This window comes from Pleurodeles waltl, chromosome 9, assembly GCF_031143425.1.
Source record: "Pleurodeles waltl isolate 20211129_DDA chromosome 9, aPleWal1.hap1.20221129, whole genome shotgun sequence".
NCBI lineage: Eukaryota > Metazoa > Chordata > Amphibia > Caudata > Salamandridae > Pleurodeles > Pleurodeles waltl.
Window position 1 is genome coordinate 9,362,673 of NC_090448.1, and position 18,068 is coordinate 9,380,740.

The 18,068-nt window shown below is 54.2% G+C and overlaps 1 protein-coding gene across 1 annotated transcript in view; it reads right to left on the reverse strand.

Annotated features, from left to right (window-relative positions):
- The window catches only part of POC1A (POC1 centriolar protein A), a 125,285-nt gene that overhangs the window by 81,707 nt on the left and 25,510 nt on the right, over positions 1–18,068 (reverse strand). The window contains exon 4 of the mRNA XM_069206099.1: positions 7,311–7,490. Within this exon, the coding sequence (XP_069062200.1) occupies positions 7,311–7,490 (180 nt within the window). The remainder of the gene's footprint in view (positions 1–7,310; positions 7,491–18,068) is intronic.

Here is an 18,068-nt window from a genome sequence, read left to right on the forward strand (position 1 = left end):
TGACGTGGCTGCACTTGCAGGGCTCGGGTATTAAACTCGGATCTCCAGGTCCTGAAAGCACCGAGCACGGTGATGCCCTCTGACTGTCCTTGTGCTCATACCCGGGAAGACGCTTGTGGATCGCCCTGTGCGCGGAGCGGTGAAGGGCCTCTTAGGCTGCACTGTGGCAAGGGCAGAGAAGAGACTTCTGGGACCACTGAGTTCAGGGCAAAGAGGGGTCTGACCTGCACTGAGCCCAGGGCGGCGAGGGGCCTTCCGGCCTGCGTGTGTTTCAGGGCAGTGGAGGGGCTTCAGGCTCGCCTTGGGCACAGGGCAGTGGAGGGGCTTCAGGCTCGCCTTGGGCACAGGGCAGTGGAGGGGCTTCAGGCTCGCCTTTGGGCACAGGGCAGTGGAGGGGCTTCAGGCTCGCCTTTGGGCACAGGGCAGTAGAGGGGCTTCTGGCTCGCCTTTGGGCACAGGGCAGTAGAGGGGCTTCTGGCTCGCCTTTGGGCACAGGGCAGTAGAGGGGCTTCTGGCTCGCCTTTGGGCACAGGGCAGTAGAGGGGCTTCTGGCTCGCCTTTGGGCACAGGGCAGTAGAGGGGCTTCTGGCTCGCCTTTGGGCACAGGGCAGTAGAGGGGCTTCTGGCTCGCCTTTGGGCACAGGGCAGTAGAGGGGCTTCTGGCTCGCCTTTGGGCACAGGGCAGTAGAGGGGCTTCTGACTCGCCTTTGGGCACAGGGCAGTAGAGGGGCTTCTGGTGTGCACTGCCGTTGGGCACAGGGCAGTGGAGGGGCTTCAGGCTCGCCTGGTGCTGTAGCAGGGAGGGGCTTCTGGTGTGCACTGCCTTTGGGCACAGGGCAGTGGAGGGGCTTCTGGCTTGCCTGGTGCTGGAGCAGGGAGAGGCCTTCTGGTGTGCACTGCCTTTGGGCACAGGGCAGTGGAGGGGCTTCTGGCTCACCTTGGGCACAGGGTAGTGGAGGGGCTTCAGGCTCGCCTTGGGCACAGGGCAGTGGAGGGTATTCTGTCTCGCCTGGTGCTGGAGCAGGGGGAGGCCTTCTGGTGTGCACTGCCCTGGGGCACAGGGTAGTGGAGGGGCTTCTGGCGCGCCTTGGGCACAGGGCAGTGGAGGGGATTCTGTCTCGCCTGGTGCTGGAGCAGGGGGAGGCCTTCTGGTGTGCACTGCCCTGGGGCACAGGGCAGTGGAGGGGCTTCTGGCTCGCCTTGGGCACAGGGCAGTGGAGGGGCTTCTGGCTCGCCTTTGGGCACTGGGCAGTAGAGGGGCTTCTGGCTCGCCTTTGGGCACTGGGCAGTAGAGGGGCTTCTGGCTCGCCTTTGGGCACAGGGCAGTAGAGGGGCTTCTGGTGTGCACTGCCGTTGGGCACAGGGCAGTGGAGGGGCTTCAGGCTCGCCTGGTGCTGTAGCAGGGAGGGGCTTCTGGTGTGCACTGCCTTTGGGCACAGGGCAGTGGAGGGGCTGCTGGCTTGCCTGGTGCTGGAGCAGGGAGAGGCCTTCTGGTGTGCACTGCCTTTGGGCACAGGGCAGTGGAGGGGCTTCTGGCTCACCTTGGGCACAGGGCAGTGGAGGGGCTTCAGGCTCGCCTTGGGCACAGGGCAGTGGAGGGGCTGCTGGCTCGCCTTGGGCACAGGGCAGTGGAGGGGCTGCTGGCTCGCCTTGGGCACAGGGCAGTGGAGGGGCTGCTGGCTCGCCTTGGGCACAGGGCAGTGGAGGGGCTGCTGGCTCGCCTTGGGCACAGGGCAGTGGAGGGGCTGCTGGCTCGCCTTGGGCACAGGGCAGTGGAGGGGCTGCTGGCTCGCCTTGGGCACAGGGCAGTGGAGGGGCTGCTGGCTCGCCTTGGGCACAGGGCAGTGGAGGGGCTGCTGGCTCGCCTTGGGCACAGGGCAGTGGAGGGGCTGCTGGCTCGCCTTGGGCACAGGGCAGTGGAGGGGCTGCTGGCTCGCCTGGTGCTGGAGCAGGGGGAGGCCTTCTGGTGTGCACTGCCCTGGGGCACAGGGTAGTGGAGGGGCTTCTGGCGCGCCTTGGGCACAGGGCAGTGGAGGGGCTTCAGGCTCGCCTGGTGCTGGAGCAGGGGGAGGCCTTCTGGTGTGCACTGCCCTGGGGCACAGGGTAGTGGAGGGGCTTCTGGCGCGCCTTGGGCACAGGGCAGTGGAGGGGATTCTGTCTCGCCTTGGGCACAGGGCAGTGGAGGGTATTCTGTCTCGCCTGGTGCTGGAGCAGGGGGAGGCCTTCTGGTGTGCACTGCCCTAGGGCACAGGGCAGTGGAGGGGCTTCTGGCTCGCCTTGGGCACAGGGCAGTGGAGGGGCTTCTGGCGCGCCTTGGGCACAGGGCAGTGGAGGGGCTTCTGTCTCGCCTTGTGCTGGAGCAGGGGGAGGCCTTCTGGTGTGCACTGCCCTGGGGCACAGGGTAGTGGAGGGGCTTCTGGCGCGCCTTGGGCACAGGGCAGTGGAGGGGATTCTGTCTCGCCTGGTGCTGGAGCAGGGGGAGGCCTTCTGGTGTGCACTGCCTTTGGGCTGGGTTTGCACTGTGCAAGTACCACAAAGGTACAACAGTGTTAGAGTTGGTCAGTGCTAACAAATCGGTAAGTCAAGCACAATACATTCAAGATTTGGCAGAGGGGTTTGCTTTAGTTTCATAACTTTTGGGGAGGGGGTAGTCCAAGTGTGGACCCCCCCACCCGAGCTATTAGATTCAGAGAAAAGTACAATCTCACAACAAGACACGAGGTGTTGGAGAAACAGAAGGTGCTGCAGCCGCTCCCACTGTGAAGGTTTCTTCCTCGGGGAGTCTGCTCCAGGTCTGGGAAACTTGACTTTTGTCTGATGCATCTATTTATGTTGAGTGCACGACGCAGATTTCATGGGCGACCTCATGGATTTCTTCAACTGCATCACATTAGGTTTCCAACAAGTGACAATCCTGGTGTCTGAGCTGCTCCGGTGGAGTAACCTAGTCACCAGAAAAGGTCAAGTTAGAGGTGATCTTCTCTTCTTAAACCATCACTCTAAAGTTGCGCCCCCTAATCTGGGTAGAGAATCAAGACCTCTGGCTTCTCTAGATACTTGTGGGGTGACTCCGAAAAGAATAAGGAAGCAATCCACAGCACATGAGCTGCTGTTCCCCAGTCACTGCCCACGTCTTCTGTAACACGCAACCCGAGATCCTTTCCTCATCCTGCGTGGAGGGGTTACCGCCCCGCAGCCTAGGGACGGAATATAAACTTAACGGGGGTTGTGGCAAGAGAGCTCACCCAAGAGCATCTTAGAATTGTTAATGTCACCCAACAGGGCTTCATGTCCACAATTATACGAGACTCAAGAGCTCTTCACCGCCATCCCAGGACAAGGCACCTAAATGAAATGGAACCGTTCGGAAAACGCTCCTACACAACCAAGGCTCTGAGCCCACATCCCTCTGAGAAGGTTCCCTTCCATCAAGGGGAGAAGTGGGCACGTTACAGGAAGCAGGTAAGGGCACCCACCTGCCCTAGGCCTGGGAGAAGGTTCCCTACCGTCAAGGGGAGAAGTGGGCACGTTACAGGAAGCAGGTAAGGGCACCCACCTGCCCTAGGCCTTGGAGAAGGTTCCCTTCCGTCAAGGGGAGAAGTGGGCACGTTACAGGAAGCAGGTAAGGGCACCCACCTGCCCTAGGCCTGGGAGAAGGTTCCCTTCCGTCAAGGGGAGAAGTGGGCACGTTACAGGAAGCAGGTAAGGGCACCCACCTGCCCTAGGCCTGGGAGAAGGTTCCCTTCCGTCAAGGGGAGAAGTGGGCACGTTACAGGAAGCAGGTAAGGGCACCCACCTGCCCTAGGCCTGGGAGAAGGTTCCCTTCCGTCAAGGGGAGAAGTGGGCACGTTACAGGAAGCAGGTAAGGGCACCCACCTGCCCTAGGCCTGGGAGAAGGTTCCCTTCCGTCAAAGGGAGAAGTGGGCACGTTACAGGAAGGAGGTAAGGGCACCCACCTGCCCTAGGTCTGGGAGAAGGTTCCCTTCCGTCAAAGGGAGAAGTGGGCACGTTACAGGAAGCAGGTAAGGGCACCCACCTGCCCTAGGCCTTGGAGAAGGTTCCCTTCCGTCAAGGGGAGAAGTGGGCACGTTACAGGAAGCAGGTAAGGGCACCCACCTGCCCTAGGTCTGGGAGAAGGTTCCCTTCCGTCAAAGGGAGAAGTGGGCACGTTACAGGAAGCAGGTAAGGGCACCCACCTGCCCTAGGCCTTGGAGAAGGTTCCCTTCCGTCAAGGGGAGAAGTGGGCACGTTACAAGAAGCAGGTAAGGGCACCCACGTGCCCTAGGAGAAGGTTCCCTTCCATGAAGGGGAGAAGTGGGCACGTTACAGGAAGCAGGTAAGGGCACCCACCTGCCCTAGGTCTGGGAGAAGGTTCCCTTCCGTCAAGGGGAGAAGTGGGCACGTTACAGGAAGGAGGTAAGGGCACCCACCTGCCCTAGGTCTGGGAGAAGGTTCCCTTCCGTCAAAGGGAGAAGTGGGCACGTTACAGGAAGCAGGTAAGGGCACCCACCTGCCCTAGGCCTTGGAGAAGGTTCCCTTCCGTCAAGGGGAGAAGTGGGCACGTTACAGGAAGCAGGTAAGGGCACCCACCTGCCCTAGGTCTGGGAGAAGGTTCCCTTCCATGAAGGGGAGAAGTGGGCACGTTATAGGAAGGAGGTAAGGGCAACCACCTGTCCTAGGTCTGGGAGAAGGTTCCCTTCCATCAAGGGGAGAAGTGGGCACGTTACAAGAAGCAGGTAAGGGCACCCACGAGATCACGAAAGGGAAACTCATGCTCTCCTTTAGTGCCATCTATGGACAGCCGTCGAGAAGCTCCCCCACACCTCCACCTTTCTACTGAAGGTAAAGACCTTGGAAGATTAATTCAGCACATTAGGCTGCAATGAACTCCAGACTGGATGATGGAATGCGCTGGGGACTGGAGTGTTTGCCCAACATTCAGACTGTGGCAATTCACCTTGAAACTGGCCTTTGGCCTGGTTTGTTGTGGAGGTGAAGATACAATTCAAGGTCGACTGACAGTTTTCATTGTTTGGAGAGAGATAGAATAGCCATCTGTTGTTAGGCCTGCCTACTTCTAGTAGCCCGAAGTCGCTTCCGTCGCTCTTCTTTTGAGGCTGAAGGCAGCCACTGAGGAGTGAAACAATGAATCGCCTCCCAGCAGACAATCAAAACAAGTTAGAGAAACTCGAGGACTGACATCCCAACTGTCCCGTTTCAGTTCTAGCACCACAGCTCCCTGAGGCTTCTCGGATGACCAGGGCCTACAGGGTAGAGTTCTGTGCACTTCACAGATGTCCTTGTCGATGGCGTTTATTTACTGGCTGCCTGGCCCATCTAACAAGGTCCCCAAGGTCTAGCTCGGCGTCTGCACGGATGGGCAGCGTGGTTTCCGCTCAAAGAGGACAACTTGAAATGATTGTGGGAGAACAGACAACTAGGGGCGGGGGAAGGGGACAGTGAATCAGGCAATGTTCCTCGAGTACTTGCATATTGCAGTGGTTATTATGAAACCAGCTGTAAAGTATCTGGAACAAACGCTTTGCCATGAAGTGTTTTACGTGGATCTAGATGTACTAACCTCGCTTGGTGGCTGCCTCGGATTGTGGGGAGTAATCCGAGCACGACAAACAAGTGAAACATTGCATCTGTGGCAATACCATACCACGTTGCCCTGGCTGTGGTCTTTATATGTGTTGAAAGGCAGAAGAGACCAGAATGGCCACATATCTGAGGCTGCGTCAAGCACTGGTCGGGTCACAACGCAAGACCACCTTGGGAGTTAAGCTTAGATGAGAAGGACGACTTCAACAGGCGCTTTCCCAAATCACTACTGTAAAAATAGTTTCTATTTAGACATTTAACCTTACACTTTGACACACTGCCCCCCCTGAGAGACCGAGATATGTCAATCAACAGAACAGGAACCAAACCCTTGAAGACCAGTGCACTTTACAAGAAAGCCACGGGCCCCGGAGGGAGCAGAGAACAGAGGCCCCTGCAGCCCTACCAGGTGTGCAAGGCCTGTCACCGTCTCTCGAGGCCCTCGGATTAGCTGACAAACGCTGTGCTGTGTTTCATCACAGGGACTGAGGGCAAGCATGGACTGTTGCCATCAGTTATCCACTCTCCTGTGAGGTTTTTTTTTTTTAAAGATGTCTGTTGTATTTTTCAGCTCATACAAAACTATGTATCTTCTATCTTCTGCCAGTGAACAGTGTTTAGAGGGTTCTGGAGTTTCATGTTTTGAGAATTTACAATATTCTTTAGTCTGTTGCTTGTTGGCGTGTTCAACTTCTGTTGGCGTATGTTTCAAGCAGCAGTAAAACCACATGAGCACAATACTGCCAAAAAGAAATAATACAGAGATCCATTTGTGAATGGTTTTGGGGCCTTTTTAGAAGTCGGATTAGTGTTTAAGGAAAGAGCTGCGTTTCACATTTTCAGAGCCTGTGTGAACCGCTGCCTTGTGCTGAGGTCTGATGGAGATGGGTGGGTTTTTGCTTATTTCTGGACGGTTCTATTTGATGAGCGCCTGCTGCCACCTGTTAAGAGGAGGTGAAGGGAGGCGCTGCGAGGCAGACATTTAACTGCTTTTTCTTCAAAGGGACCAGCTGGATTTGTGAAAGTTGGGAAGTAAATACCATTAGGACCAGCTCTACTCGGAGAAGTGACCACTGAGTAAGTGATGGATGTTTAGGGCCTGAAGATAATTCAGCAGCTAGTGGGCTTGGTTGTGGGTTTATATTTGCACCAGCCGTGAGCGTTCTGGTGGGTCGAGGTGTCTAATCGGGTAAGAGTGATCTTCCCCCGCCCCAGGATGTGCAGATAATCGGTGGCGCTCTAGAAGTCGGGTACAACGCTTACCATTACTTGGGTCACCTTTACATCGTAAGCTTGACGTATGTGGCACACGTTGGAGGGTAAGCGGTGACTTGTCTGCAGCAGCAACCCTTGTGGTCGGCATGGATGCATCGCTCAGCAGAGTACTAATGAGTATGAAGGGTTCCAGTGAGTGATGCTCAGGGGATCGCTGAGGACTGAGGCCTGCCCGGAGAGGGGATACACCGCTAGCACTGTGGGGGGTTAAGCGACTAGGATTAGGGCAGGCAGAGGTGGCAGACAGTGGTAAGGTGCAGTGGGCACTGCTGGGGATGTGTAGTTTAATACCGAGTCAGTGTGTCTGTGTGTACAACCTCAGGCTCTGTGGCACCCATGTCTTCTTGAGGAATCTCTCAGCTCCGGGGTGTTACTCACGCATGCTGGCACTACAGGTTTCGGTAAAGGCTGCAGATCTAAACTCTACTCACTTGGCACATCGCACCCAGTTTATGTGCTGGCTCAGGGAGAAGAGGAACTTCTGCCGGTGGACGGCCCACACTTTGATTGTCTTGTCATCAGAGGCTGTGACCAAGGACTGGCCATCGCCGGAGAAGCACACACTCCGGACTGTCCCTGTGTGCGCCTTGAAGACGGTGGACTCCCCCTTCCTGCAACGACATGGTCAACACATCAGCGAAGCACACAGTGCCCTGAAACTCTTTACACACAATCCAGATCTCAGGACACCCCCAGCACGTCCTCCTGACAGACATGTTTATGGTGAAGTCATTGCTTTAGGAAACATTCTGGTAAAACCCTGGCTTTGCAGCAAGGACTCTGTACACACAACGCAGTGCAGAGCGGAAAAATACCACCCGCTTGTTTAAAATCTATTTTTACAATATGCTATTCACTGTCATTGCTTGGCAGTACGGTTGCTATAGAAACAACCTCAAAGTCGTACACAGTGTAATCTAGCTGTTCCTGTGTGTAATGTGCCTATTAGCACTGAAGTAGTTTACAGGAAGGACTTCACTGGTCCGCAGGCTCCAGGTCTCCAAGTCTCCAAAACCCCGGCCTTGCACCCACTCTCCGCTCTCCTCATATTGTAAGAAACGGAGACTGATCAATTATCTTGACTGAGCTTCTGATCTTTACTTCAATCTGTGCAGTAAGAAGGAACCATGTCCCTGGCCCCCTTAGAATATGTCCCAACCCCAGCAAACCCTTCAAAAGGGAATGTTGCACCTGCCCGGTGCCCAGGCACCCTCTACATCAGCACACGATACCCTACACCGATCGGACACTCAGTCCTTCACTGGAAGACAAACTCAGAGATGTTTCTCCAAACTTAGTACGTGAGACGCATCAGTGACTACACCCTTTGTCCCCCAGTGGTGGTCAGTTTAGCCTTCACCGAAGCAAGGGGGTCTTGCAGTGGAACCAGAACTCCCGGGCATGACAGACAACCCTACAAAGGGGAGGAAATCGGCGCAGGAAACTGAAAGGTTAGAGACAACTTAAACATTATGAAACCACAATTTGGATCACAATGTAATTTATTAAGTTTAATTACGCAAAGCTGTCCATTACAAATAAATGTAATATATAAAAAACCGAAAAAAAAAAAAAAAAACGTATTGAGCAAATTCACAAAGAGTTTTGAGAGTGCATGTTCAACATAGAGTCGCAAATGGTTTGATTGACAGGTGCATGGAATTCACACAAAGTGGCACTACAGTCCTAAGTTAATTAACTCCTGGCGAGTATTATCCAAGCATGGTGTCAATATTAAGGGTGAATAAATCCGCCACAGGGGGATGGGGGGGATCTTCTGAGGTAAGGAAACCCTGGAATGTATGAGGACCCAAAAAAAACTTGAGGACTTGCAGGAACTTACAAGGTTTACAACCCACTCCCACGCTGCCAAACCTCTAGATTTGATGCCCCAGTCAACAGCAGCTCCGGGCTGCCGTTTACTTGACTCGGCACCAACATTTAAAAAGATACTAAAACAGGAAAACTTATACTGAAGTAAAGGGAAACTAGAAAATAAGGCGTCTTCCACCAAGTAACTTCAGAAGCATCTCCATCTGAAAGACACCTTGCAAGAAACGTGTAAATATATGGTCAAGTCTTTTCAAAATTCAAAAAGTACATTTCATTATTGTGCGGAAGCATTTCACGTTAGTACATCAGAATAGTCATGCGTTTTGAGGTCATATTATATTTGATAATAAAGTAAAGGAGGTGAAGAGAAATAAAATAGTTGCCTAGGATCACACTGTTTGCTCAAGTGGGGAAGCCGGGATTGATCCCAGGTTTTCTGGTTTCACATTATTCAATTCAGCCACTAGATGTATGCGCTTTGCTTCCCCTACGCCCACCTTACACCCAGCCCAGACCACCACCATGCGGCCCGCAGGTACAACCCAGACCATACTTCTTGACTTCTGTGGAGATGTTGGGGAGTCCCATGACTGAGACTGTTGGCTTGCTGTGTGTGCTGCATCCTTCATACTCCTGCAGCAATGCACTGGACTGGCGGCTGTGGAGCACCAGCCACCCCCCCCCCCCGGATGGATTCTACTGCTCTCCCATAGACTCAATGCCTTCAAAATGTTGCAGATCTATGGCCCTTCACCGCTCTATGGCCACAACCTGCTTGGCTCGTGGCCTATCAAACAAATTTCTTAACTGCACTACTCACCCGGTAGGGTCTCAAGGCGCTCGGGTGGGGGGAGGGAGTTAAGGGGAGTTTTTGCTCGAAGAGCCATGTTTTGAGGTGCTTTCTGAAGCTTAGGAGGCCCTGGGTCTTGCGTAGGTTGGTGGGGAGGGAGTTCCAGGTCTTGGCGGCGAGGTGGGAGAAGGATCTGCTGCCGGGAGTGGTGCGTTGGATGCGGGGGACTTTTGCGATGGCGAGGTCGGCGGAGCAGAGCTGTCGAGTTGGTTTGTGGAAGTTGATTCGTTCGTTGAGGTAGGCATCTGGGACCGTGGAGGGCTTTGTGAGTGTGGGCAAGGATTTTGAAAATGATCCTTTTGTTGATGGGCAGCCAGTGTAGGGATCTGAGGTGGGTGGAGATTTGTTTGTGGCGAGGGCGGTTGAGGATGAGAATTGCGGCTGCGTTCTGGATGCGCTGGAGTTCTCTGAAGCTTGACTGTGGTCCCTGCGTAGAGGGCGTTGCTGTAGTCCAGTCTGCTGCTTAGGAGGGCGTGGGTGACCGTCGTTCTTGTTTCTAAAGGAATCCATTTGAAAGTCTTGCGTAGCATGCAAAGGGTGTTGAAGCAGGAGGATGATATGGCGTTGATTGGCTGAGTCATGGAGAGAGAGGAGCTCAGTATGATGCAGAGATTGCGTGCATGGGTGGTGGATGTAGGGGGTGGTCCAAGGGTGGAGTGTTCTTCCACTGGTAGAGTACTGACAGTGAAGAGACGGTGACCCGGGTGTGCAGTGTTCTTCCAGTGGTAGAGTACTGACCGTGAAGAATTGGTGACCCGGGTGTGCTGTGTTCTTCCACTGGTAGAGTACTGACAGCGAAGAGATGGTGATCCGGGTGTGCAATGTTCTACCAGTGGTAGAGTACTGACCGTGAAGAGATGGTGACCCGGGTGTGCAGTGTTCTTCCAGTGGTAGAGTACTGACCGTGAAGAGATGGTGACCCGGGTGTGCAGTGTTCTTCCAGTGGTAGAGTACTGACAACGAAGAGACGGTGACCCGGGTGTGCAGTGTTCTTCCACTGGTAGAGTACTGACAACGGAGAGATGGTGATCCGGGTGTGCAGTGTTCTTCCTCTGGTAGAGTACTGACAGCGGAGAGATGGTGATCCGGGTGTGCAGTGTTCTTTCACTAGTAGAGTACTGACAGCAAAGAGATGGTGATCCGGGTGTGCAGTGTTCTTCCACTGGTAGAGTACTGACAGCGAAGAGATGGTGATCCGGGTGTGCAGTGATCTTCCACTGGTAGAGTACTGACAGCGAAGAGACGGTGACCCGGGTGTGCAGTGTTCTTCCACTGGTAGAGTACTGACCGTGAAGAGATGGTGATCCGGGTGTGAAGTGTTCTTCCAGTGGTAGAGTATTGACAGTGAAGAGACGGTGATCCAGGTGTGTAGTGTTCTTCCAGTGGTAGAGTACTGACAGCGAAGAGACGGTGATCCGGGTGTGCAGTGTTCTTCCTCTGGTAGAGTACTGACAGCGGAGAGACGGTGATCCGGGTGTGCAGTGTTCTTCCTCTGGTAGAGTACTGACAGCGGAGAGACGGTGATCCGGGTGTGCAGTGATCTTCCACTGGTAGAGTACTGACAGCGGAGAGACGGTGATCCGGGTGTGTAGTGTTCTTCCTCTGGTAGAGTACTGACAGCGAAGAGATGGTGGCCCGGGTGTGCAGTGTTCTTCCACTGGTAGAGTACTGACCGTGAAGAGATGGTGACCCGGGTGTGCAGTGTTCTTCGACTGGTAGAGTACTGACCGTGAAGAGATGGTGACCCGGGTGTGCTGTGTTCTTCCACTGGTAGAGTACTGACCGTGAAGAGATGGTGACCCGGGTGTGCTGTGTTCTTCCACTGGTAGAGTACTGACAGCGAAGAGATGGTGATCCGGGTGTGCAATGTTCTACCAGTGGTAGAGTACTGACCGTGAAGAGATGGTGACCCGGGTGTGCAGTGTTCTTCCAGTGGTAGAGTACTGACCGTGAAGAGATGGTGACCCGGGTGTGCAGTGTTCTTCCAGTGGTAGAGTACTGACAGCGAAGAGACGGTGACCCGGGTGTGCAGTGTTCTTCCACTGGTAGAGTACTGACAACGGAGAGATGGTGATCCGGGTGTGCAGTGTTCTTCCTCTGGTAGAGTACTGACAGCGGAGAGATGGTGATCCGGGTGTGCAGTGTTCTTCCACTAGTAGAGTACTGACAGCGAAGAGATGGTGATCCGGGTGTACAGTGTTCTTCCTCTGGTAGAGTACTGACAGCGGAGAGATGGTGATCCGGGTGTGCAGTGTTCTTCCACTGGTAGAGTACTGACAGCAAAGAGATGGTGATCCGGGTGTGCAGTGTTCTTCCACTGGTAGAGTACTGACAGCGAAGAGATGGTGATCCGGGTGTGCAGTGATCTTCCACTGGTAGAGTACTGACAGCGAAGAGACGGTGACCCGGGTGTGCAGTGTTCTTCCACTGGTAGAGTACTGACCGTGAAGAGATGGTGATCCGGGTGTGAAGTGTTCTTCCAGTGGTAGAGTATTGACAGTGAAGAGACGGTGATCCAGGTGTGTAGTGTTCTTCCAGTGGTAGAGTACTGACAGCGAAGAGACGGTGATCCGGGTGTGCAGTGTTCTTCCTCTGGTAGAGTACTGACAGCGGAGAGACGGTGATCCGGGTGTGCAGTGTTCTTCCTCTGGTAGAGTACTGACAGCGGAGAGACGGTGATCCGGGTGTGCAGTGATCTTCCACTGGTAGAGTACTGACAGCGGAGAGACGGTGATCCGGGTGTGCAGTGTTCTTCCTCTGGTAGAGTACTGACAGCGAAGAGATGGTGGCCCGGGTGTGCAGTGTTCTTCCACTGGTATAGTACGGACCGTGAAGAGATGGTGACCCGGGTGTGCAGTGTTCTTCGACTGGTAGAGTACTGACCGTGAAGAGATGGTGATCCGGGTGTGAAGTGTTCTTCCAGTGGTAGAGTATTGACAGTGAAGAGATGGTGATCCAGGTGTGCAGTGTTCTTCCAGTGGTAGAGTACTGACAGCAAAGAGATGGTGATCCGGGTGTGCAGTGTTCTTCCACTGGTAGAGTACTGACAGCGAAGAGATGGTGATCCGGGTGTGCAGTGATCTTCCACTGGTAGAGTACTGACAGCGAAGAGACGGTGACCCGGGTGTGCAGTGTTCTTCCACTGGTAGAGTACTGACAACGGAGAGATGGTGATCCGGGTGTGCAGTGTTCTTCCTCTGGTAGAGTACTGACCGTGAAGAGATGGTGATCCGGGTGTGCAGTGTTCTTCCAGTAGTAGAGTATTGACAGTGAAGAGATGGTGATCCGGGTGTGCAGTGTTCTTCCACTGGTAGAGTACTGACAACGGAGAGATGGTGATCCGGGTGTGCAGTGTTCTTCCTCTGGTAGAGTACTGACCGTGAAGAGATGGTGATCCGGGTGTGCAGTGTTCTTCCACTGGTAGAGTTTAAGAGTTGGTGATTTCCCTCCTTCACAAAGTTTTCTGGAGATTGAAATAGTGCATACAGAGCCAACTTCCTACACTTACAAAGTAAGAAATAGCATGCACAGAGTCCAAGGGTTCCCCTTAGAGGTAAGATAGTGGCAAAAAGAGATAATTCTAATGCTCTATTTTATGGTAGTGTGGTCGAGCAGTAGGCTTATCAAAGGAGTAGTGTGAAGCATTTGTTGTACATACACAGGCAATAAATGAGGAACACACACTCAAAGACAATTCCAGGCCAATAGGTTTTTATATAGAAAAATATATTTTCTTAGTTTATTTTAAGAACCACAGGTTCAAGATTTACAAACAATACTTTACATGATAGGTATTTCACTTAGGAATTTTAGGAACTTTGAATTAGCAAAATAGCATATACAGTTTTCACACAAATGGCAATAAGCTATTTTAAAACTGGACACTGCAATTTTCAACAGTTCCTGGGGGAGGTAATTATTTGTTAGTTTTGCAGGTAAGTAAACCACCTACAGGGTTCAAAGTTGGGTCCAAGGTAGCCACCCGTTGGGGGTTCAGAGCAACCCCAAAGTTACCACACAAGCAGCTAAGGGCCGGTCAGGTGCAGAGGTCAAAGTGGTGACCAAAACACATAGGCTTCAATGGAGAAGGGGGTGCCCCGGTTCCAGTCTGCCAGCAGGTAAGTACCCGTGACTTCGGAGGGCAGACCAGGGGGGTTTTGTAGGGCACCGGGGGGGGGGGGGGGGGGGGGGGGGGACACAAGTCAGCACAAAAAGTACACCCTCAGTGGCACGGGGGCGGCCGGGTGCAGAGTGCAAACAGGCGTCGGGTTTGCAATGAAGTTCAATGGGAGACCCAGGGGTCTCTTCAGCGAAGCTGGCAGGCAAGGGGGGGGGGCTCGGGGTAGCCACCACCTGGGCAAGGGAGAGGGCCACCTGGGGGGTCGCTTCTGCACTGGAGGTCGGATCCTTCAGGTCCTGGAGGCTGCGGGTGCAGTGTCCTTACTAGGCGTCCGGTTCTTAGAAGCAGGCAGTCGCGGACAGGGGGAGCCTCTGGATTCCCTCTGCAGGCATCGCTGTGGGGGCTCAGGGGGGCCAACTCTGGCTACTCACGGCTCGCAGTCGCTGGGGAGTCCTCCCTGTAGTGTTGTTTCTCCACAAGTCGAGCCGGGGGCGTCGGGTGCAGAGTGCAAAGTCTCATGCTTCCGTCGGGAAACGTGTTGTCTTTAAAAGTTGCTTCTTTGTTGTAAAGAGGTTTCTTCTTTGGAGCAGAGCCGCTGTCCTCGGGAGTTCTTGGTCCTTTCCGACCCTGTGGAACGAGTCGCTGTTGCAGTTTTTCTTGATGTGGGGAGACAGGCCGGTAGAGCTGGGGCCAAAGCAGTTGGTGTTTCAGTCTTCTCTGCAGGGCTTTCAGGTCAGCAGTCCTTCGTCTTAGGTTGCAGGAATCTATCTTGCTAGGTTCTAGGAGCCCCTAAATACTCAATTTAGGGGTGTGTTTAGGTGTGGGGGGTTAGTAGCCAATGGCTACTAGCCCGGAGGGTGGCTACACCCTCTTTGTGCCTCCTCTCTGAGGGGAGGGGGGCACATCCCTAATCCTATTGGGGGAATCCTCCATCTGCAAGATGGAGGATTTCTAAAAGTCAGAGTCACCTCAGTTAAGGACACCTTAGGGGCTGTCCTGACTGGCCAGTGACTCCTCCTTGTTTTTCTCATTATCTCCTCTGGCCTTGCCGCCAAAAGTGGGGCCGTGGCCGGAGGGGGCAGGCTACTCCACTAGCTGGATTGCCCTGGGGTGCTGTAACAAAGGGGGTGAGCCTTTGAGGCTCACCGCCAGGTGTTACAGTTCCTGCAGGGGGAGGTGTGAAGCACCTCCACCCAGTACAGGCTTTGTTACTAGCCACAGAGTGACAAAGGCACTCTCCCCATGTGGCCAGCAACATGTCTGGTGTGTGGCAGGCTGCTAAAACTAGTCAGCCTACACTGGAAGTCGGGTATGGTTTCAGGGGGCATCTCTAAGATGCCCTCTGGGGTGTATTTTACAATAATATGTACACTGTCATCAGTGTGCATTTATTGTGCTGAGAAGTTTGATACCAAACTTCCCAGTTTTCAGTGTAGCCATTATGGTGCTGTGGAGTTCGTGCATGACAGACTCCCAGACCATATACTCTTATGGCTACCCTGCACTTACAATGTCTAAGGTTTTGCTTAGACACTGTAGGGGCATAGTGTTCATGCACTTATGCCCTCACCTATGGTATAGTGCTCCCTGCCTTAGGGCTGTAAGGCCTGCTAGAGGGGTGACTTATCTATGCCATGGGCAGTGTGAGGTTGGCATGGCACCCTGAGGGGAGTGCCATGTCAACTTAGTCGTTTTATCCCCACTAGCACACACAAGCTGGCAAGCAGTGTGTCTGTGCTGAGTGAGGGGTCCCCAGGGTGGCATAAGACACGTTGCAGCCCTTAGAGACCTTCCCTGGCATCAGGGCCCTTGGTACCAGGGGTACCAGTTACAAGGGACTTACCTGGATGCCAGGGTGTGCCAATTGTGGAAACAAAAGTACAGGTTAGGGAAAGAACACTGGTGCTGGGGCCTGGTTAGCAGGGTCCCAGCACACTTTCAAATCATAACTTGGCATCAGCAAAGGCAAAAAGTCAGGGGGTGACCATGCCAAGGAGGCATTTTCTTACAGTAAGACTGAGACGGAGAACGTATGCAGACGTTTTTCTAAAAACTTGACATTTTTTAGTTTTCTATGACCTTTGATATGCATACAAAAGAATTCTTTGTAAGTTTAACTTTTGAAAATAAATTGTCACGTGTCCTGATTTTCAAGTAAACGTGAAAAAGCAAAAAAAAAAAAAAACACAAACACAACAACCTTTGAAACCTTCTGCAAGTTACCAGGATTTGCAGAGAAGCTGACAGATACCCACTTCAGTATGGCATGATCATTATGACTTTTCAAATTATTCCCCTTCTCGACTGACATGTGAATATGTGCGAGTTAAGAATGCACATTTAGTTTGGTATTTCTGTGAGTAACATGATCGTCACGTTTGCAGATATTTTCCAAAAGCTGACTGTTCTAGGTCAATGACTATTGGTTTGTGAAGTTTAATAACTACCCGTCTCGGTGTTCAAAGGAACGGTCTCCCAGGATGGAAAGCAGCGAGGGCGCTTCAGGCCACTGTCGGTTGTGTATTCTGAGAGTTTTGATAATAATGAAATAATAATGTTTAAAAGCGGACTACATGAAGTGAGAGGTTAGAGAAGGCGTCAGGCCGCACACAAGTAATCACTCCTTCTTACTGAAGGCTCCCGGGGAGGGAGTGCTCGGCGTTCACCTGAGGAGTGAATGGCAGGCTCTGATCCCACCGGACCCGCGCCTCATCCTCAGACAGGTGCAGGTGGGAACCAGTTTTCAAACTCAGATGAGGCTCCCGAATTTCTGCTGCACTCCAATGAGCTTTGTGCCAAGAAATAGCAAAATGAAGATGGATGCTATAAAAACCTACAGCAATCATATTGGAGTTTTTCTGGGTATTTAAACTTTTGCTAAAGTTGCTGCTGCCAGTGTTTGTTTTTGCTGCTACAATGTATCCCTCGTTTCCTAGGAATTTTCGAGTAGATCCTCCCTGGATGATCGTTTCCACCAACTAGCCCAGAAAGGTCTCTGACTGGATTGTTACCTGAAATACATCTCACTGAAGTACTGCTCAGCGAGTTGTGGGGTGGTTGCAGTTCAGTTGGCTTTCAGTCTTGGGCCTGCCCATTGACTGAGTCCTGGCGTCAAGGGGTCGTGAAAAGTGAACGGCGCGTTCTAGAGGCCGAATCATGTGGCACCGGCCACAGCGCACACATGTCCCACCTCTTGGAATAATTTGACACTTAAGAAACTGAAGGGAGGTCTGTGCGAGAAGAACACAGCAGGCCAGGCGAGCTCTAAAGGCTTCTCAGGGAGGGTTTGGGAGGATGGGATAAGAGCTTGGAAGTGAAGAACCAGCCAAGAGGCACAATGACATTGCCAGCACAGTGCACATCTTTTAGACACAAAAAAACGTACATTCACCTCACAGCGAAACAAAATAGTAACCAGGCCAACGAGACTTAAGATGCAGGAGTGTAAGGTCATCTGCACCCCCTCCGGTGGCCTCTGCTTGCTGTAGGCGGGTGCTGATGTCTCCGGTCCCTGGTGTATGGACGGGGCACGGGCAGTAGTTAGGCGCAGGGCTGGGTCTTTCTGGATTACCCAAGGGCTGGGCATGCTTCGTTTATAGCCAGGCCTCGCTTCTACCCGCTGGTGGAGCTGTGGCACCGGGGCCACTGGCAGGGCGGCTGGTGGAGCTGTGGCGCGGGTGCCACTGGCAGGAGGCGGCTGGTGGAGCTGTGGCACCGGGGCCACTGGCAGGAGGCGGCTGGTGGAGCTGTGGCACCGGGGCCACTGGCAGGAGGCGGCTGGTGGAGCTGTGGCACCGGGGCCACTGGCAGGAGGCGGCTGGTGGAGCTGTGGCACCGGGGCCACTGGCAGGAGGCGGCTGGTGGAGCTGTGGCGCGGGTGCCACTGGCAGGAGGCGGCTGGTGGAGCTGTGGCGCGGGTGCCACTGGCAGGAGGCGGCTGGTGGAGCTGTGGCGCGGGTGCCACTGGCAGGAGGCGGCTGGTGGAGCTGTGGCGCGGGTGCCACTGGCAGGAGGCGGCTGGTGGAGCTGTGGCGCGGGTGCCACTGGCAGGAGGCGGCTGGTGGAGCTGTGGCGCGGGTGCCACTGGCAGGAGGCGGCTGGTGGAGCTGTGGCCCGGGTGCCACTGGCAGGGCGGCTGGGGGAGCTGTGACGCAGGGTGCCACTGGCAGGGCGGCTGGGGGAGCTGTGACGCCGGGTGCCACTGGCAGGGCGGCTGGGGGAGCTGTGACGCCGGGTGCCACTGGCAGGGCGGCTGGCGGAGCTGTGGCGCGGGTGCCACTGGCAGGGCGGCTGGCGGAGCTGTGGCGCGGGTGCCACTGGCAGGGCGGCTGGCGGAGCTGTGGCGCGGGTGCCACTGGCAGGGCGGCTGGCGGAGCTGTGGCGCGG